At 44.2% G+C, this 22,790-nt stretch overlaps 1 protein-coding gene across 2 annotated transcripts in view; it reads left to right on the forward strand.

Annotated features, from left to right (window-relative positions):
• The window catches only part of RGS20 (regulator of G protein signaling 20), a 228,689-nt gene that overhangs the window by 198,107 nt on the left and 7,792 nt on the right, over positions 1-22,790 (forward strand). For both annotated transcript variants that reach the window (XM_068234770.1, XM_068234771.1), the window contains exons 2-4: positions 6,319-6,467; positions 18,684-18,770; positions 20,588-20,822. In XM_068234770.1, the coding sequence (XP_068090871.1) occupies positions 6,319-6,467; positions 18,684-18,770; positions 20,588-20,822 (471 nt within the window). The remainder of the gene's footprint in view (positions 1-6,318; positions 6,468-18,683; positions 18,771-20,587; positions 20,823-22,790) is intronic.

The following is a 22,790-nucleotide window of genomic DNA, read 5'->3' on the forward strand; positions in this document are numbered from 1 at the left end:
GGACTGGCAGAGGCTGCAATGTTCCAACAGGTGCCTGACGGGAGGGTTTGCTCCTAGCACACACTACACATTCCCTCACATACTCCTTGCAGTCAGTAGCCAATGACGGCCACCAAGCACATCTAGCAATGAGATCTTGAGTTCTGGTGGCCCCAGGATACCCAGCATTCTTGTGGGAATGGAACAGCTGCAATATTTGTAAGCGAAATGGCAATGGTACAAACATGACCCCCTCAGGCTTCCCCTCTGGTACATCTTGTTGGAACGGACCCAACGTGACTGTCCAGTCTTTCCAGGTCTTAGTGGCTGCCAGAACCATCTTTTGAGGAACAATGGTTTCTGGGTCTGAGGGCTGTGCTGTCTCGGGCTCAAAGCATCTGGATAAGGCATCAGCCATGATGTTCTTACTACCAGGGGTATACGTGATTACAAATCTGAATCTTGAGAAAAATAATGACCACCGGGCCTGTCGGGGGCTCAGTCTCTTAGCACCTTTAATGTACTCCAAATTCTTGTGTTCAGTGTAAACCGTAATGGTATGTTCTGCCCCTTCTAGCCAATGTCGCCATTCCTCAAACGCCAATTTGATGGCTAGAAGTTCCCTATTGCCTATATCGTAGTTTTTCTCTGCGGGTGAAAACCTACTGGAGAAATAGGCACAAGGATGCAGTTTTCCCTGCAAACCGGAACGCTGAGACAGCACAGCCCCTACCCCTACCTCTGAGGCATCTACCTCCACGATAAAGGGAAAGGAGATGTCCACATGTCTTAGTATGGGTGCAGAACAGAACAGTTTCTTCAGGGTGGAGAAAGCAGCATGGGCCTCAGGGGACCAGTGGTGAGTATCTGCCCCTTTTTTGGTGAGACTGGTGAGAGGTGAAATCACCGTAGAGTACCCCTTTATGAACTTCCTATAGTAGTTGGCGAACCCCAGGAATTTCTGGAGAGCTTTCAGCCCTACAGGTTGGGGCCACTCCAAGACAGCTGAAACTTTTCCAGGGTCCATAGAGAGGCCAGAGGTCGAAATTATGTACCCCAGAAAGGCGACAGCGGTCACTTCGAAAATGCACTTTTCCAATTTAGCATACAGCATATTTTGTCTTAGCTTTCGTAACACAAACTTAACATGCTTTCTGTGTTCTGAGACGTTGGACGAGAAAATTAGTATGTCGTCTAAATACACCAAGACGAATTTGCCCAATACCTCTCTGAACACCTCATTAATCAACTCTTGGAAGACGGCCGTGGCGTTACACAACCCGAAGGGCATCACTAGGTACTCGTAATGCCCATCGGGCGTGTTAAAGGCCGTCTTCCATTCATCGCCGTCCCTGATACGCACAAGGTTGTATGCACCCCTTAAATCCAGCTTCGAGAAAATCTTAGCACTGGTGACCTGGGTAAACAAATCGTCTATCAAGGGCAGGGGATAATGATTCTTTACGGTAATCTTATTTAAGCCCCGATAATCAATGCATGGACGGAGGCCTCCATCCTTCTTTTTCACAAAAAAGAACCCGGCCCCTGCTGGAGACCGAGAAGGACGAATAAAACCCTTTGCTAAATTTTCTCGGATGTATTCTTGAATGGCTAATTTCTCTGGCCCAGATAGATTATAGAGATGACCTCTAGGGGGCATACAACCAGACCTGAGATCAATGGGGCAATCAAAAGGACGGTGTGGAGGAAGTTTCTCGGCTGACTTAGGACAAAACACGTCCGCAAATTCTGAATACTGATCTGGCAATCCCTCCATGTGAATCTTGGTTTCACCCAAGATTACCTTCTCTAGACAATGATGATAACAATGGGTAGACCAGCTCGTTAGCTGACCTGTAGCCCAATTGATCTGAGGCGAGTGAAGTTGTAACCATGGCATACCAAGAATGATCGTGGAGGTTGTCATTCGCAACACTAGAAACTGTAAATTCTCTCTATGTAACACCCCTACCGTAACCCTTAACTCAGGGGTTTGAGACAGAGGGTGGTTACTCTGCAGGGGGGAGTCATCCACTGCAGTGACCAGAATCTGTTGCTTCAAGGGGGAAATTGGAATTCCCAATTTCTTAGCAAATTCATAATCCATAAAGTTGGCTGCTGAGCCAGAGTCAATGAAAGCTTCAGTGGTCTCTGTCTTATCCTTCCAAGATATAGTACAAGGGAGGAGTAAACGTTTATCATCTAGAGGTAATGACTGCACGCCTAGGGTATTACCTCTGACTACACCTAGGCGGCAGCGTTTCCCGACTTCTTGGGACAATTCTGCACTTTATGACCCCCCTCTACACAGTATAGACACAGCTGCTCTGTTTCTCTGCGCCTCCGTTCCACCCGGGACAATCTCGATCGACCAATCTGCATTGGTTCTGGTGGAGGCGAAGCGGGTGGAGATGAAACAGATGGAGGTGCAACGTAGGACACGTCTCACATTGTTCCTACCCCGAGTCTGCCTTTGGTAACGTAAGCGACGATCAACCCTGATGGCCAAAGATATGGCCTCATCGATAGACTTCGGCTCAGGATGACTTAGCATTAGCTCTGAGACCGCATCTGACAGCCCTGACAAAAAACAGTCTAGGAGCGCAAATGAGCCCCATCTAACTGAAACTGCCCATTTTCTAAACTCAGCTGCGTAAACTTCCACCGGATCCCTGCCCTGCCGCAAAGTCTTGAGCTTCCGCTCAGCGGTAGAGGCAATGTCCGGATCATCATAAATTATAGCCATGGCTTTAAAAAATGACTCAACCGAGGCTAGAGCCTCATTCCCTGGCTGGAGATTATATGCCCAGGTCTGGGAATCCCCTGACAATAGAGTCTTAACAAACGTAATTCTTTGTGCTACCGTTCCTGAAGAATTAGGTCTCAACTCAAAGTACGATAACACTCGTTTTCTGAAGTTCTGAAAGTCAGATTTATGGCCAGAAAACCTTTCAGGTACAGACATGCGTACGTCTGTGCTAAGAGGAGATCGCACTGTATCCACAGCCGTCTGTAAGGTTTGTGCAGACCCAGACAAGGCATTGATCTGGGTCTGATGATCGTCCAGCACTTGGATGAAATTTTCCACCGAGGTGGTGAATGCATCCTGACGGCTGTTGAGTGCGTCCATTTGGGTTTGGTCTGCCGTTCTGTAACGATCGGTGTCGACACGCAGAGAGAATCTGATTATTGGTGATCTGCAGTATCACCAAGAATACAGATCTATACCTGAGTATGGATGATCTGCAGAATCACCAATAATACAATAATACAGATATAGTGCTAACCTCTGGACACCTCTAGATATATATGGTGAGTGTTTGGTGTAACAGTATGACTTTGAGCAACCCACCTGATGAACAGGTGACCCTAAGCAGTACAGAAGATACTGCTATGGAGAGTATAGAAACCTTCCAGCAGCCTGAGGCTCTCCAAGGGGTGGAGTCAGGCTGAAGGTAGGAAGGACCAGAGAGTGAGTGACACCTGAAAGTGGATGTCACTGACTGATCTTGGAGACTATCTCTTAAGTGGAGAGAGATAGCTCTCGAGGTCGGGCAAGCCAGGTCGGCAACACACAGAAAGATAAAGTACAAAGACAGAAGGCTGATTCGGTATCCAAGTCAGGCAGGGTTTGGCAACGTGATATCAGATATGCGTGGTACCGAATCAGAAAGCAGAGGGATAGTCAGGAAAGCAACAGGTCATAACAAATATCAAACAATGCCTAGTCTTGGGTGTGAGGTCCGTGGTCTCTACACCCTGGAACTAGTCTGATATATAACAGAATGATAACACAAGTTCCCTAGTCTTGGGTGTGAGGTCCTTGGTCTCTACACCCTGGAACTAGTCTGAAGTATAACAGAATGATAACACAAGTTCCCTAGTCTTGGGTGTAAGGTCCTTGGTCTCTACACCCTGGAACTAGTCTGAAGTATAACAGAATGATAATACAAGTAATCTCTCAGTGTGAATTCCCAGGTCCTCCTGGTTCAAACACACTGTTGGATCTGACTAAGGTCTGAGTGCTTCCACGTAGTGATCGCAACGGCAGACAACTTAAGAGTGGCCAGCAGTAACCATATATAGAGCAGTGTTCTCTGGCGCCACCCTAAAGTGATCAACCAATGGTTACCAGCTCTGAGGTCAGCTGACCGGCCGGGTCAGCTGATCCCTCCTTGACCATCATAAAAGTTCTGCCTTTCAGCGTGCGCGTGCGTATTCCTAAACTTGTGTGAACCAACAGGCCTAGCCACACCAGCTGCACGTTGCTGCGTGCAAACTGCCGCGCTGGACGCGGAACCAGCCGCCTTGCTGTCAGTACATGCGGCGGCTTTTCCGCGTTCTGCCATGTCACTAGATGCACGCTTCCGCGTGCAGACCGCCGCGTTGGACGTGGAATCAGCCGCCTTGCTGTCAGAACACGCGGCGGCTTTTCCGCATTCTCTCACAGATATGCAACGGACTGGAAGTCATGTAAGTGACAAGTCAATGGCAAAGCACGGGTTGTAAAAGTAACACCGCAAGTTTTAGGTGTCGCACATGCGCAGAAGCATATTTTAGCAATATGCTTCCATGCACGTCATTGCTTCTCCATGCAGGAAGTGAGCACGTACTAATGCGGTAATCACCGAGGGCTGTTTTTGGCGGTGCGGTCCATCACAGTGTGAAAACCGGCCTTGGGCCTCTTGCACAATACATGTGATTCCGATTTTTTTATCTGATCCAATTTTGGATTCCGATTAAAAAACGTACTGCATGCTGCTAAGATTTTTAATCGGAATCCAAAATCGGAATCACATGTAGTGTCCAAGAGGCCTTAGTCAATCCCGCTGTGTGCTCAGTGGGGTATCTTCTATTTGGCCTCGATTCATCATTGTCTTTGCGATAGCTTTTTCCAGTTCGTTAAATTACCGAATTCAAAGTTTATCGATTTCTAGTTGTATTCATCAAGGTTTTTCCGCATTCAGTGTGAATTCTATTACAATGCGGTAACCATTCGGTAACGTGTCGATATTTCCATTTTACAGCGGTAATTTAAAACAAGGCCATAAGATTCCCATGGAATTGTGGGTAAAAGACAGTCCTTTGAACACCACATAGCAACATTCCGAATAGGGCTTAACACCTGGACCAGGATTCTGGAAGTGGTTTGGAACAATCCCACAATTTTGCCAGCTATGGCTTGATAGGAGCCTTTTCTGAAAAAAATGTAGTGCAGCTAGCAATTTAGTTAACCCTGGCACTGCCTGTGTTCTCTTACAAGATGATTCAAGAGAAATGCAGATGTCCTGTTATAGCAAATAAACCCATTCTCTTGCAAAAAGATGTAGTTGTAGACCTTATTCTTGCCATTCTGCGCCTTTAAATCACTCTCAGCTGATACATAACCACTTCAAATGCCTCCATCTTCTCTGTCAGCAATGATCTGACAGGAATAACGACAGAGCAGTGAAGGAGATAACTAATCCTAAATTTAAAGCTAAACCACGCCCCCTTTCATTTTCATGAATTGCACTTTCTTCCGTTTTACCGCATCATTACCGAATGATTACCGAATGCTCGCTAACAGCTGTAGATGACTTTGATGAATCCTAAAATAAACTTATCGAGTTCGGTATTTTACTGAGCTGTCGATAATTGATTCGATAAGTCTTGATGAATCGAGGCCAAAACTCCTCCAATTTCCATAGTATGGGATCGAGCATCCTGTCTGTACACGGATCAGGGGTAAGATGTTACATGAATTGATCACTAAAGATAATTTTGGGCAATATATATTGTTTGTATGTTTGTAGCTTGAACCACAGACACTGAGGACTATTGTCTGCTAAAACATCTAGTGGTACATTGATTTAAAAGACAATTTTCAGGTGAATATGTGGCGATATGGCTAGTGGTAAATGGAGGAAGTCCATTAAGCAAAAGATGCAGTTTCCATAGCTACACATTACTCACCCTATAAATTTGCAAAAAAAAAAATCCAACTTGGTTATGGAGTTACAGGGCAGTATCCATTGCCATCAGGTATGTTAGTGACCTGTACAGTGAACATGGACCCCTATGGCTGGCCAAACAGATTGAAATGGACAATTTCAGCCAAGAAAATCATCATATCTACAGTAACCATATTGCAGAGGTTCCCATAGTTCATCCTTCTGATTATTGTGCAGATAGGTGGTGATTTATAAGTTGCACACTGGAATCTAGCTATCTTCCTGAATAACGGTTTAATGTTATTGTATTTAAACTCAGCAAGGACTGTATCTATATTCTTTCAGCCCAGGACTCTTTACCTTGTCTTTGTTCCTTTGTCTGACACGGTTTTGTTCTTGCTTGCAGCCCATGGGAACTGAACGGATGGAAATGCGCAAACGGCAGATGTCAGTGCACCAAGAGACTGTGAGCTCTTCTCAGGCACAACAGGGAGTTGGGAATAGGGGATCAAACGCTTGTTGCTTCTGTTGGTGCTGTTGCTGCAGCTGTTCATGGTAAGTGGAATTTTCATTATGCTTTACCTGTTAATATAATACAGTATCTACCTAATAGGAAATATTCTGAAAGGAAGTAGATGGGCCATGCCATGACTATTTGCGTGGAGCAGTAACCCATAGCAGTGTATCAGGAATTACCCAATCTAAGCCAATCTAATCTTATATTCAGCAGTGATGCACTGGGACACATCTCAAGCTCACTCCAACCTGAATTATCGCAAATTCTTTGTGTTTTAAGAAAGCAAACTTTTGTTTTTCTAAGCCAATCTAAGACATGGAGAATGGAATTTGTAGATGTTTGGGCCATGGTGCGCTAAAAAGATCTCAGGAGTTATCTGACCTTGGGCTCAATGTACCAAGCTTTATTTTATATATTTTACATATTCACCAAATGAGTACTTTTGTTTAATTTCATTAACAGAAAGAAATGAAACAAAAGTACCGGTAATCTATGCTTGAATAACACTTGCAGTATTTTGTCTTTTCAGTTTGGAGCTATTTCCAAATATTTATCCTCATTTTGAGGCTGTAAAAAAAATGTAACGTCACAAAGTATACATGAAAAGTTACAAAGATCATAATTAAAAGCAATACTGAAGCAGCAAAAAGGAGATGCTCCTCTATGGAGAAGGAAGGTTCTGGATCCCAGAGAGCCTTCACGGTCTTTCCTCTGCCCTCGTGCCACCACTGTCCCCAGTGAAGTTCTGGGATTTCGGGACTCCTCAGCAGTCTTGGGAAGTGCTCGGGAACATGAGCACTTCCTTCAGTATTGCTTTACAGGATACCAGAGCTGAAACATATAGTAAACATGGGGAAAGGAGGGGGGGAGACATGTAAATCGAGTAGTCCTCATGCTCATGCCCCCCGCTCCTCCATCCCCCTCCTTTCTCCGGCAAATGCCACCCGCAGCTACTGTAGTTCCTGGTCGGCTGGGTCAGGCATTAGTGCACAGTCTTGATCACGCTGCTGGGAGCGCTATGCACATGACGCAGTGATGATGTCATGCGCAGAGCACTCCCAGTCGCGGCCGTGTGATCAAGGACAACAGTCTATGAGAAAGGAAGCGTGTGGAAATCAGGACAAAAATGAAAACCTGACAATGATTATAACCCTTTTTCACTCTTCAGAACATAGATTAGATTAGAATGACTAAATCTCTTATTTTGTCTCTGTAGGGCTAACCAGTTACGCCGGGTTCACCCATAAATCTGCATATTTCCGGTCCGGTCAAGTCCTGTCCTGTCAGTTTTACATCAGTTTTCTATCAGTTTTACCTGACTGGACTGGAAATGTACACCTTTTATGTGTGAACACAGCCATAGGACTGAACACCAGGGCCGAGGCAGAGGCGAGAGAGGCTCCTGTAGTGTAGGGGGGGGGCACATAACTCACTCAGCTATCATTCCCCTATTGTGTTTGAAGCAGAGAAAATAAGAAAAGGGAATACATGGCAGTGACTGCAAGCCAGATAACTAGAGATTAAGGTTGGGGGGGGGGAGGGGGGGGCGGGGGAACCTCTTAGTGTAATAGCAATCAGTGTCAGTGTGATGGCTGGGGTGGGAGGGGCACACTTTGGTGTCTCAACCTTGGGTGCCAGAGGACCTTGTCCCAGCTCTGCTGGACACTTTTTATGTGTGAACCCAGCCTTCTTATTCTGGCTGCAGTTGGACTGGAGTGTAAAGCCTGGTACACAGGTACAAGACATGTCACTCGGCAGGGATCGGAACTCGATTACCCAGACATCATTGCAGGATCGGGGCTGTACAAACAGGTTTTAGACATGTCCTGTTGTTATGCAGGGGGCAGGAGGAGCTTGTTTCAGCAGGAGGAGTGAATGGGGAGTACAATGCACTCAGCCATTACAGAATGTGCATTGTGATAATAGGGTAACAGTCACTGCTGTTAGTACCGGCAAAATTGTTGTGCGCTGCCTGCGCATGGCAATTTTGATTATGACTCATGCATCAAGCCCTATGTGAGAAAACCGCATGTTCTGAATATCCCAATCACAATGCCTAACACTGCTTTAACCAGACGGGGATCGCGCACAGGAATGCGTGCACATTAGGCTCCGCCCACTCGCGACGTCATAGAAGATTTTATTTTTTGTCACAAGTTAGTGGAAAATGGCACTTTGTGAAAAAAAAAACAATAAAAATCAAGTTCCGCTAACTTGTGACAAAAAATAAAATCTTCTATGAACTCACCGTACTCCTAACAGAATACCTTGGGGTGTCTTCTTTCTAAAATGGGGTCACTTGTGGGGTTCCTAAACTTCCCTGGCATTTTAGGGGCCCTAAACCGTGAGGAGTAGTCTGGAAATCAAATGCCTCAAAATGCCCTGTGAAATCCTAAAGGTACTCATAGGACGTTGGGCCCCTTAGCGCACCTAGGCTGCAAAAATGTGTCACACATGTGGTATCGCCGTACTCAAGAGAAGTAGTATAATGTGTTTTGGGGTGTATTTTTACACATACCCATGCTGGGTGGGAGAAATATCTCTGTAAATGACATTTTTTGATTTTTTTTACACACAATTGTCCATTTACAGAGATATTTCTCCCACCCAGCATGGGTATGTGTAAACATAAACCCCAAAACACATTATACTACTTCTCCTGAGTACGCGATACCACATGTGTGACACTTTTTTGCAGCCTAGGTGCGCTAAGGGGCCCAACGTCCTATGAGTACCTTTAGGATTTTACAGGTCATTTTGAGGCATTTGGTTTCTAGACTAGTCCTCACGGTTTAGGGCCCCATAAAATGCCAGGGCAGTATAGGAACCCCACAAGTGACCCCATTTTAGAAAGAAGACACCCAAAGGTATTCCATTAGGTGTATGGTGAGTTCATAGAAGATTTTATTTTATTTGTCACAAGTTAGTGGAAAATGACACTTTGTGAAAAAAAAAAAACAATAAAAATCAATTTCTGCTAACTTCTGACAAAAAATAAAATCTTCTATGAACTTACCATACTCCTAACGGAATACCTTGGGGTGTCTTCTTTCTAAAATGGGGTCACTTGTGGGGTTCCTACTCTTCCCTGGCATTTTAGGGGTCCTAAACCGTGAGGAGTAGTCTAGAAACCAAATGCCTCAAAATGACCTGTAAAATCCTAATGGTACTCATAGGACTTTGGGCCTCTTAGCGCACCTAGGCTGCAAAAAAGTGTCACACATGTGGTATTGCATACTCAGGAGAAGTAGTATAATGTGTTTTGGGGTGTATTTTTACACATACCCATGCTGGGTGGGAGAAATATCTCTGTAAATGGACGATTGTGTGTAAAAAAAAAAATCAAAAAAATCTCATTTACAGAGATATTTCTCCAACCCAGCATGGGTATGTGTAAAAATACACCCCAAAACACATTATACTATTTCTCCTGAGTACGGCGATACCACATGTGTGACACTTTTTTGCAGCCTAGGTGCGCTAAGGGGCCCAAAGTCCAATGAGCACCTTTAGGCTTTACAGGGGTGCTTACAATTTAGCACCCACCAAAATGCCAGGACAGTAAACACACCCCACAAATGACCCCATTTTGGAAAGTAGACACCCCAAAGTATTCAGAGAGGGGCATGGTGAGTCCGTGGCAAATTTCATTTTTTTTTGGTCACAAGTTAGCAGAAATGGAAACTTTTTTTTAGGTTTTTTGTTTTTGTCACAAAGTGTCGTTTTCCGCTAACTTGTGACAAAAAATAAAATCTTCTATGAACTCACCATGCCTCTTAGTGAATACTTTGGGATGTCTTCTTTCCAAAATGGGGTCATTTGGGGGGTATTTATACTATCCTGGAATTCTAGCACCTCATGAAACCTGACAGGTGTTTAGAAAAGTCAGAGATGCTCCAAAATGGGAAAATTCACTTTTTGCACCATAGTTTGTAAATGCTACGACTTTTACCCAAACCAATAAATATAAACTTATTGTATTTTTTTTCAAAGACATGTAGCACAATAAATGTGGACAACAATGTATATAGAAATTTTACTTTATTTGAAAAATGTCAGCACAGAAAGTAAAAAAAAATATTTTTTGGGACAAAATTCATGTCTTTTTTGAAGAATAAAAACTAAAAATCACAGCAGCAATCAAATAGCATCAAAAGAAAGCTGTATTAGTAACAAGAAAAGGAGGTAAAATTAATTTATGTGGTAGGTTGTATGACCGAGCAATAAACCGTTAAAGCTGCAGTGGTCTGAATGGAAAAAAAGTGCCTGGTCCTTAAAGTGGATCCGAGATGAACTTTTACTCATTGCATAATTGTGTTCCTTTCCTATTGTTTATAGGGCATTCCTCAAGCCAAATACTTTTTTGTTTTTGTTTTAATACTCTAATTCCCTATAAACTAAACAAGCCACGCCCACAGGTTTTCATAGAGCCTTGGCAGTAGCAAGGACTCATGGGAGCTCAGTCTGGGCAGAAGGAGGGGGAGGTGTTACTAGCCATTGGTTTCAGAGGCAGAGGGGAGGAGGGAGGAGGAGAGGGGATTAGGCTGATGGCTCAAGATACAGATAAGCCTGCCTCGGTGTAGTGTTTACAAACAACATGGCTGCTGTCATTGTATCACAGGAATAAATAATCATATTCTTTTAAAACTGTTTGCAGCTAGATTTGCTGTGTAAACAATCTAAACTTTAGATAAGATATATAGACAAGTTACTTGTTATGGTTAGTTTTTCATCTCGGATCCGCTTTAAAGTGAACCTAAAGCCTACCAAAAAAATGAGATTAACTCACCTGGGGCTTCCCTCAGCCCCCTGCAGTCGATCGGTGCCCTCGCAGCCCCGCTCTGACGCTCCAGGACCTGCCGCCTAACACTTCCGGTTTGGCCGTCACCGGCCGACAGGCATGGGAACGCGAGTGATTGTTCTCGTTCCCAACCTGTATATCGCCCCCTATGCTGCTATTGCGACCTCCTGGCCGCAATAGCAGCATAGGGGGCGATATACAGGCTGGGAACAATCACTCGCGTTCCCTTGCCTGTCGGCCGGTGACGGCGAAACCGGAAGTCGTCGCCGGTGGGTCCAGAAGCATCGGACCGGAGCTGCGAAGGCACCGATCGGCTGCAGGGGGCTGAGGGAAGCCCCAGGTGAGTTAATCTCATTTTTTTGGTAGGCTTTAGGTTCACTTTAAGGGGTTTTAAGACTGCAGTCGTTAAGTGGTTAATCTGCAAATGTAATCTGCTATACTGTAATCTATTTATACTGATCACAGCTGTTCATGAACAAAATGCAGACTTTTTGGAAGTTTTGAATAGATATACAATGTAAGTGATGTGAGACAAAAAGCTTTGCATTCTTAGGCAGTGACTTTTGCAGATTACTGTGCCCACTGGAATAGCAAGGGGTGGGCACTGAGTACTGCATGATCTCACCATGCTTCAGGCAGTGCTCTGCAATATGCCAGCCTGCTCCTCGTTACTCTACACAATTTATTTCTTCTCTATAAGTTATTTTCTGGCCCATCTAATGTATTTAGTGTGATTGTAATTACCATTGTCTATGCCAAATGCACAGATGGCAGGGGCGTAGCTAGGGGGGGTCGGGGTAGGACAAGTGCCCCCGGGCGCCGGGTCCCCAAGGGCGCCCAGCTGAGCTGCGTTTTTTTTTTTGTTTCTTTTTGGGGAGGGGAGCAGCGCAGAGAAGAGGGAGAGCTGTGCGGACGGTGGAGAAGGGGGCCATCTCCCCCCCTTCCCTCACCTTAGGGTGCTCTCTCTCCCTCCCTCCCCTCCATTATTGTCCGGGTGGCTGGCAGCGGCGGGCGGAACTCACCTCCGTCTCGCTCCGGCGCCGGAAGTTAGGGTGCCGCAGCCGCAGCCGCTGCTCTGGACTGGACCAGACCGAGTAGCGGCAAATCCATCCGGCGCTGCGACGAGCCGGAGGTAAGTTCCGCCCGCCGCTGCCAGCCACCCGGACATTAATGGAGGGGACAGCGAGGGAGGGAGAGCACCCTAAGGTGAGGGAAGGGGGGGGAGATGGCCTCCTTCTCCACCGTCCGCACAGCTCTCCCTATTCTCTGGGCTGCTCCCCTCCTGCTCGGGGGGGACCTGGCTACCTACTCTGGGGATATATAACCCTGAGTACATATACTGGGCACATATACCCCTGGCTACATATACTAGGCACATATACACCTGGCTACATATACTGGGCACATATACCCCTGACTATATATACTGGGCACATATTATACCCTTGGCTACTTATACTGGGCACATATACCCCTGGCTACATATACTGGACGCATATTATACCCCTGGCTACATATACTGGGCGCATATTATACCCCTGGCTACATATACTGGGCATATATACCCCTGGCTACATATACCCCTGGCTACATATACTGGGCACATATACCCCTTACTATATATATTGGGCACATATTATACCCCCGACTACATATACTGGGCACATATACCCCTGGCTACATATACTGGGCACATATACCCCTGACTACATATACTGGGGACATATACTCCCCACTACATATACTGGGCACATATACACCTGGCTACATATACTGAGCACATATACCTCGGACTATATATACTGGAGACATATACCCCGGACTATATATACTGGGGACATATACCCCTGACTACATATACTGGGGACATATACCCCTGACTACATATACTGGGGACATATACCCCTGACTACATATACTGGGGACATATACCCCTGACTACATATACTGGGGACATATACCCCTGACTACATATACTGAGAGAACATATACACCTGCCTACATATACTGGGCATATATACCCCTGCCTACATATACTGGGCACATATACCCCTGACTACATATACTGGGCACATATACCCCTGGCTACATATACTGGGCACATATACCTCTGGGCTGGCTACATATACTGGGGACATATACCCCTGGCTACATATACTGGGCACATATACCCCTGGCTACCTGTTCTGTGGACATCTCTACCACTGGCTACCTGTTCTGGGGACATCTATACCGCTGGCCACCTGTTCTGGGGACATCTACACTGCTGGCCACCTATTCTGGGGACACCTATAGACCTGGGTCTACCTATTTTTGGGGAACCACTGCTGTCAGATTGAGTGTATTTTGGAGAACTGCTGCCAGGTGAGATGTGTCTACCATATTAAGGGGGCATTCTGCCTATTTATGTGAAATGCTGTCTATTTATGTGCCTCATGACTGCTGAATTTGTCTTGTTGGGGGCCTCATGGTCACTGAATTTGTCTTGTTGGGGGCCTCATGATTTGTTGGGGGCCTCAAGATCGCTGAATTTGCCTTGTTGGGTGCCTTATGATTGCTGAATTTGTCTTGTTGGGGGCCTCATGATTGCTAAATTTGTCATGTTGGGGGCCTCATATTTGCTCATGATTGCTTGTCTTGATGGGGGGGCTCATGGGGGGGCTCATGATTGCTGAATTTGTCTTGGAACATGCTGGAAGGTACATACTGAGGGAGGGTGGGTGAGCGTGAGCCTGCTAACCTCCATGTACATTTGGCTCCACCCATAACCACGCCCACGTTTAATATGTGGCGCAGCCTTCACCTTAGGGGGCACATAGATAGTCTTTGTCCCCGGGCGCTGAAAGCCCTAGCTACGCCTCTGACAGATGGACAGTAGTGTGACTGCAGCTGACCATGTTTACAAAGAAATAATGTATATACTATGAAGTATCGTGCTCAACAGCTCCTGACCTAAATATCACTCATGCATGAATAAATATTTTATTTCAAAATGCCGCAGAAATCCCAGAGTGTCTGATAAATATATTTATAAAGTCACGGAATACCCCTACACAGAAAATCTCAAATTAAATATTAACCACTAAACTGCTTGTAAATAGTCTCTCTTTTTGCTCTACAGTATTTGTATATCTTTCCCTCTCTACTGTCTGCCTTTCTCTCTATATCTATCTATCTATCTATCTATCTATCTATCTATCTATCTATCTATCTATCTATCTATCTATCTATCTATCATATTTGACTTTGCTTAGTCGCCTAAGGCCAGGTGTGGATGTGGTGGAATGCAATGTAACGGAGGCATAAGAATCAAAATTGCATCATAGATGTGCGCCATTTGTGTTGCATATTTAAGAGTATAAAGCTCCACCTTTTTTAAAACAGATTTGCGCATGTGCAATGCCAATAACGTAGTGCAAATCTAACATGCAAGCATTAACATAGACTAACATTGAGCGCATCATCAATGCATATATTTGCATAAATGCAGAGCAGGATCTGCATCATTTTTACGCACACTGTCCGCATACTCACGCGGACTAGCGACAGTTGTGGCGGCAATTGTTGACCGCGGCAATCGCCTGGCGACATCAGCGACGAGCGACGGTTCGGGGTGCGCGCCCGTGCAACGCCTCATACTCATGCGCGTGTTGCGGCGACAATTGTAGCCCGTGAGTATGGGCCGTAACCCTAAAGGCCCATGCACATGGGCTACAACTGTTGCTGGAAACACATGGCGCGCGCATGTTGCAGCGACAGGTCCTCCATGTGTATGAGGCATGCGCAAGGAACTGTTGCTAATCAGAGCTGTCGCCAGGCGATTGACTTGGCCAATCGCCGGCAACAGCTGTTGCAGGAACCGTCGCTAGTCTCAAGTCAGTGCGGTCATGTATATGCTAGTCTCTAGCAACTCTTGTGAGTCCGATAGTTCATTGAACCTGCAACAGAAGTTGCTGAGCAACAGTTTCCGCTATGTTGCAGACAGGTTGTTGCCGCGTGTATACAATCGTCGCTTGTATACAACTGTCGTTGCTGGAGACTTTCAACTGTTGCTTGTCTCCATGCAACTGCAGACATCCGTGCCTCGTGTGTATGTAGCTTAACAAACCCCTACCCTACCCCCTAAAGGTGGCCACTAACGGTCCAATTTCTAGCAAAAAATCGTTTGAGCGATCAGAAATTCTGATCGGAAGTGAAATATTGTAATAAATCGTTCACTACACCATCAACGAACCAATCTTTGCTTCCTATCTATCACAACTAACAAGAAAATCCAAATTTTGGTTCGACGAAAATTCATTCAGGCAACATTTTTTTCACTTATTCATAATTGATTGTGTCCACCAATGAAGATTATTTACAACCAATCCGATCAGAATTTCTGATCACTCGATTCATTTTTCGCTAGAAATTGGACCGTTAGTGGCCACCTTAACACTAATCTTCCTCACAAATCAATTTTTATTTTGAACAATAAAAGACATTACAGGAGAAGGCACAGTGCTCCCACAACAGGAGATATAAAGGTGCACAAGGGAAGTGGCAAGTCAGCAGTATATAGTATGAAGTATAGGTGAACAGTAATTTAATTGCCATAATAAACTTCACATGCATCAGATACATCCCATATTGCCAATGCTTACAGGAGCCTCTGGCATCTATGAGTGGATTCATTTATAATTGGAGTACCGTGCCAAGAGAGCAGAAGGAGGTAGTAAAGAGAATTAGATAGAGAGGGGAAGGAGAGGAAGGGATAACGAACAGGAGAAGAGGTAGGTAGAGGAGGGAGAAGGGAAAAAGAAAGACTCCGGGCTCACCCCCCACCCCCACCCAAACCGTGCCAGCAACCAGCTAAGTACTGGTATTAGGATACATGAAGATTAAAGTGTGAGATTGGATCCAGCCGTCATAGCGTTGTTATACCATGGTGCCCATATTTTATGGAACCGTTGTATACAGTTACGATTCTTGTATGTCATTTGGTATAGAGGAAGAGCGATATTGATCGTGCGTTTCCAGTGATTAATAGATGGATTGTTATTACCTTTCCAGACTCTTAGAATTTCTTTTCTTGCATAGAAACATAATATGCGAATTAAAAATTGTACATACTTGCTACACGTTTGTTCTTCAAATAGACCCAGAAGGGCTAGTTTTGGTGTACAGTCAAAGTGTGATTCCAAGATTTCATTTATAGTATCAAAAATGGCCGTCCAAAAAGTTTGGATTCTAGCGCAGCTCCAAAACATGTGTAGGAATGTGCCATCTTCAGCTGTGCATTTTTGGCATAACACACTGTTGGATATACATATGTTATGCATTCGCACTGGAGTGAGATATGTTCTATGCAAGAATTTCACCTGGATCAGTCTATCTCTGGCTGAAATAGGAGTTCTAACAAAGTCTTCAAGTATATCCTCCCAGTCTGTATCATCTATGCCCTGAACATCTAGGTTCCACTTTTCTTGGGATCTAAGAAGTTTTTCGTTATTTTTGGCGAGTAATACTGAATAGATAACTGAGAGAGGTTTATCTAATTGTTGTGTCAGAAGTGTATTCTCTAAGGTATTGACTATCAGCTCTGGTGCACCAGAGGGGAACTGCGCTGAAAAGGCGTGACGGAGTTGTAAATATCGAAAGAACATCTTGTTCGCGATGGAAAAGGTTTGTTTAAGTTCATTAAATGTTAACAGCGATCCATCGCGAACAATGTGCTGTAAGTTTTTGATACCTGCAGTAGCCCACACTCTAGGATCAGGGATCTGGGTGAAGTGAGATAGGTTAGGATTCTCCCATAAAGGGGCATATGGGGAGAGCTTTTCATTCACACCCAGAAATTTCATTGCCTCCACCCACACCTTACACACTGTTTGCATCGGAGCAGTACATCTTTCATCATTAGTCGTTCCCCTGTATGGTAGTAGTGTAAGCCTCTCATAGGATCCCAGTCGGGCCGCCTCTGTTACAACTGCAGGGTTATATCTGTCTTGAGCAAACCACCATCTAGCAGTAACTAGGATTGCAGCATAGTAGTATAATTGCATATTTGGAAGAGCCAGGCCCCCTTGATCTATTGAGAGTTGCAGGGTACTCAGGGCAATTTTGGGGACCTGGCCCGACCAGATAAATGTAGATATTAAGGAATGGAGATTCTTAAAGAATTTTTTTGGGATTACAATAGGAGAGTTGCGGAGTACATAAAGAAATTTAGGTAAAAAGATCATTTTAAAGATGTTAATTTTCCCAATAAGGGAAAGGGGTAATTGTTTCCACGTCTGGGATCTATTACGAAAGGCCTCCACCACCGGTTTAACATTCAGAGCAAAGTAATCATGCACACAGTTGGTAACTTGAATACCCAGGTACTTGAATTGGGATACCCATTGTAACGAGTGGGAGGATATATTGGGCCGGGAGTTGTCCAGTGGCATGATGACAGACTTATCCCGGTTAATTTTTAGCCCAGAAAATGAGCCAAAAGTTGTAATAATAACACTAATCTTCCTAAAACTACACCTCACCATAACGTCTTACCCTGTCACCCCATATATCCCATATCTGGAGTTTGGCTGTATAATAGGTGAGCCCTGACAGCTGGCGGAATACCTGCAAAGGTGCCCATTAATTATCATTTTTCCTTTAGATTTCGATGCAATTTGAACAATCCAAACTAGTCGTAAAACAATTATCGATTGTCCCCATTAACAAAATGATTTAAGGAAGTCTTACATTCCAATTCGATCATAGAATCCAACTTTCGGTTATTTTTTCCTTTTCCAATTGACCAAAGAATAGTTTCATATTGATTTGTACCACTTGCAGCTAAGTTTTCTATAAAAACCGATCATAAAAATAGTGCGCAAGATCGAATCTTAAGGAAAAATTGTACCGTTAATGGGAACCTTAAAGCTGATATCCCAGGCTTAGTTATTTAACCGCCAAGCCCCGGCGCCGGTTGAAATATCAGCTATGTAATAGATGCTCGAGTTTGTGTAGCCAAGTTAACGGTTTTGCCCTAAAGGGACCTGTAGACATTTTCCGCCAGACTAGGTGAAAATCTCACATGTACTTTATGACCATTCTTGGGAGAGATGATCAGTGTAATGGTGAATGTCATACTCACACAACTACCTCCACTCTCCTATCTACAAGAACCTTTACGTGAACCTGTTGTGGAACAAGTTAAATAGCGGTAATCATTGACCCACTTCTGTGGGATGTTAGTAACTTGGTTGAAATAATGATCTTCAGCTGTAATACTGTCAAATCATTTGCTGGTAGCAAATATAGCAGAGTGGGTGTGCAGACTTTCCTGACCAACATACTCATGCCAGGCGCGTGACTCAGTAAGCGTATAGCCAGAGGATCAGCATTATAGCCCCTCTACTTGCATTTTCAGAAGGAAGGCTGCAGGAGTTATCTGTATTAACAGTGGCCTTGTGTTTATTTGCAGCCTCACGGTTAGAAATCAGGAAGAGGAGAGGACGAGAAGGTCTTCTAATGAAATCAGAGGAGACGGCATCCCAAACTGTGAAGAAAGGTAAGGGAGTCAGTCATTGGGCAGTGTATTATAATCCGTAAGCAATCAGAGTATAAGTTTAGTATGGCTCTACAAATATATTAAGCAACACATGAAACCAGTACTGCAGAGAAATATGCTCCAGTCAGTTCTATGGGTGTCAAGGTAGCTTCTAGCCACAGAGGGGCCATGGGTCCACGAAAAGAGGCACCTACAAGGATGAACAAACAAACACAGAACACGTATATCGAGCTTTTCTCCTGGCGGACTCAAAGCGCCAGAGCTGCAGCCACTAGGGCACGCTCTATAGGCAGTAGCAGTGTTAGGGAGACTTGCCTAAGGTCTCCTACTGAATAGGTGCAGCTTACTGAACAGGCAGAGCCGAGATTCGAACCCTGGTCTCCTGTGTCAGAGGCAGAGCCCTTAACCATTACACCTTCCAGCCATGAAGACAGGTGCACACAGACTGATGGAGGAGCATGTCAGCAAGACAGGTGAGTTCACTCGTCTGCAGGGGGCCCACTATTCACCTGGTGGGAGGGCACGTCAGCCGGCTTTGGAGCCCGGGGCAGTTGCCCAGTTTGCCCTCATATGGAAGCGACGGTCCTGTGAGAGTCAGAGCTATTACTACACATAAACCTTATAAGAAGATTGGCACAATATTTTATGGCTGGATTGAGAAACAACTGCATGTTTATGAGCAGACATGGGCTTAAAAATTGACTTTAAAATAAGCTGCCTAGCATATCACAATTTATAACCAATCTGAGATCCCCTGACTGACCCCAGGTCTGAGGTGAGGAGATCCTCTGGTTTGGAGTGTGTAGAAGATAACAAACGCCCCTGATGCCCCCTCCCATAGACATGTTTATTCAGCTCGGATGGTCCAGGTGTACATATAAAGATCTAGGTTATGGATATTACATTCCTTCAGAACAACTTATCTCCAGTTCTCAGAGGTTCCAGTACTGTAGATGTACTGTATATCTCTGCTGTTAGGTGGAATATATTAGCTGCTTGACCTCCTGGATGATTTCTATTTCATTTTTTTTACATGAAAGGTATTTGTATCATTGCATGTTTCCTTTTGAAGCATGAGTAGCTACTTTATTTTACCTTGTTTCTAGGAAGTGCCCTTACTCAGGAATTCTTACTTCCTGTCTGTAAACTGTCAGAAGATAATACAATGCACAGATATTTCTCAACTGACTATCAAAGTATGGCTGTACACAGGGGCGGATTGACCATAAGGCGTTGTAGGCACGTGCCTACAGGCGCCTGATAATGGAAAGGTGAATCACTCTCTTCCCCGAGTGCCTCTCTCCCTCCTTTCCTATGCAGAGTCCTAATAAGTGTAATTGAGAGGTTACTCACCCTGCTCTCAGCATTCCACTGGTGAGATCTCCTTTCAGTTATGGGCACCTCTAGCTACTTAATATTGAGGTTCCTCTAGCTACCTAATAATTGGGGGCGCCTCTAGCTACTTATTATTGAGGGTACTTCTGGCTACTGAATATTAAGGGGCACCTGTAGCTACCTATGATGAGCAAGGGAAGTAAGGGAGAAGTGACAGCTGGGCCAGCCAGCACACTTGCGGTGTGGTTCATGGAGGGTGAAGTCTAGGGTGCCAGAATATCTGTGCCTATAGGCTCCTGTGAGGTAAATCCGGGCCTGGCTGTACAAATGCATATTACACATTTATTTTTAATTATTCTAACTAAAAATGCTCAGAAAGCAAGACTTACCCTTAATCATTTAAAAGTGATGTGGTTAAACAGATTATAATTAGCCTGCTTCTCAGTACAAGAACTTCATCTTGCTGCCTTTCTCTTAATTAGCCCAACTCCTACCCTTGAAGACGTGTTCTCCTGGGGCCAATCGTTTGACAAGCTCATGAACACTCCTGCGGGGAGAAATGCTTTCCGGGAATTCCTACGGACAGAATTCAGCGAAGAGAATATGCTTTTCTGGATGGCCTGCGAGGACCTGAAGAAGGAATCTAACAAAAACGTCATAGAAGAGAAAGCAAGACTAATATATGAGGATTACATTTCCATTTTATCTCCAAAAGAGGTATTTGCCTTTACGTTGACCTGTCCATTTATCTGTCACCAGGCAGTAGCCAACCCTTGTCTGCCATGGAACACAATGAGCTCACTCACAGCAGTGCTGCGCTGGATTTTACACCAGGAAAACAATGGCCAACATTCTGGTGCCCTCATACATTTGGCTGAATTTAGTTATATTGAATCACGTAACATTGGCCACAATTCACTAAGATCATACTGATAATAAGGCAGGTGAAAACTTATCACCACACATCAGTATTTTAAGTGTTCATTTACTAAAGAAGCTTGCCTTATTACCATGTAGTGATATGCTTCCACAGTGAGAGTGCTGTCTTATTACTCCAGTTCTTAAAGAAAACCTGAACTGAAAATTAAAAGTCAAAATAAGCATACACAAGTCATACTTACCTCCCGTGTAGTCTACTCCTCTATCACTTTCTCCTCTCCCGAGTCCTCTTTGTCCACTGTGATCAAGGGAATTCTCCGTCCTCCATTTTGAAAATGACCATTACCCCATAACAGCTTTCTGGTCAGCACACTGTTAAACTGTAACATCGTCCACTTGAGCCATAGGGAAACATGGACATTACCGGGCACATCGGTTGTCCACTCAGCTATAACTGACAGCAACTGATATATAACTGACAGCAACTGATATATTTCAGTTCTGACAAAAAGTTGTCAGAACTGGAAGGGATTATTGTCAGAAGAAAATGGTGAGCTTCTGAGAGAAACTGATGGCAAGGTAACTATGCAATGTTCATTGAAGTTACCTCATATGTTTATTTTAAATAATTTTACTTAGTACAGGTTCTCTTTAAAGTGTACCCAAGCCAGATACTTACCTAAAGTGGGAAGCCTCAGGACCCTATTGAGGTTTTCCTCTGTAATCTTATGTCTCCCGTTGCTGAGCAGGGCTGTTTCTCTGCTTTCTGCTAAACTTCTAGCAGCCTTGTGTTTTACTCTGCCCACAGCTAATTTATAAGGCGGCTCACACACTCCAGAGCCGTGCTATTGCTTTTCACATGTAACTAGCTAAGTAAATAAACAGTATCCGAAGAAGTCATAACATTATCTTTTGTTTACATTCCTTTGTCAGAAACATTCAGTAAATATTAGCAAACTGCAGAAACTGAGCTGAGAAGCAGAAAGAGCTGAGAAGTGATCACTAGACATATTTTAATATATAAATATAGCAGCTATGCAATGAAATACAATGGCAGCTTTCAGAGCAGATAAACTGTACTTCAGGAATTTGTAAACAGACAATATTACTTGTGCACAAAAGCAAATATGATAATTATATGGGAAATAAAAGTAGGAAAACACATTTTTATTGAATGTTATGACAGAGTTTTACACCACTTTAAAGGCTGACTGTTCAGTAATGATATCACACAGCACTGCCTTATAGTATTCCCACCTGTATAACTATGTTTGATACCATACAGAAGACCTACCAGTAGTCAGTGAGCTCCAGCTCCTCCACTAGTGTTTACTCTCCAGAAATAGTCTGTGCCGATACTGACAGATGTGCCTCCTCTGTTCAGAGGATTGCGTATAAACATTCTCAACAACAAGTGTGATCACATCTCTCAAGATGCAGGCAGCAAAAGTGCTAGAACAAATGGCTGGACCAATGCTTTGGGGACCAAGCAGAACACCTTGGCCAGTCTCATAAAATGATTATTATTGAAGCAGTGAAACAAAGTACATTTTCACGCTATTAAATTAGAAAGGACAATAGAGCATAGAGATTCTTCTGTGCATAAACAATGGAGAGGCATTTAAGCAGATCACCAACTGAGATCCCCCAAGGAGACCATCTCAAAGCCTGCTGAGAAAAGACAATCATTACTCTTAACACAGCCTGACCTTTATGGTATTATATTCCCAAACAATGCAGAAGAGAATCATTAATGCCATTTGAAATAAGACAACAGACCTGTCAATCAGTAAAGCTGCTTGCTGT

Source organism: Hyperolius riggenbachi, chromosome 5, assembly GCF_040937935.1.
Source record: "Hyperolius riggenbachi isolate aHypRig1 chromosome 5, aHypRig1.pri, whole genome shotgun sequence".
Lineage (NCBI taxonomy): Eukaryota > Metazoa > Chordata > Amphibia > Anura > Hyperoliidae > Hyperolius > Hyperolius riggenbachi.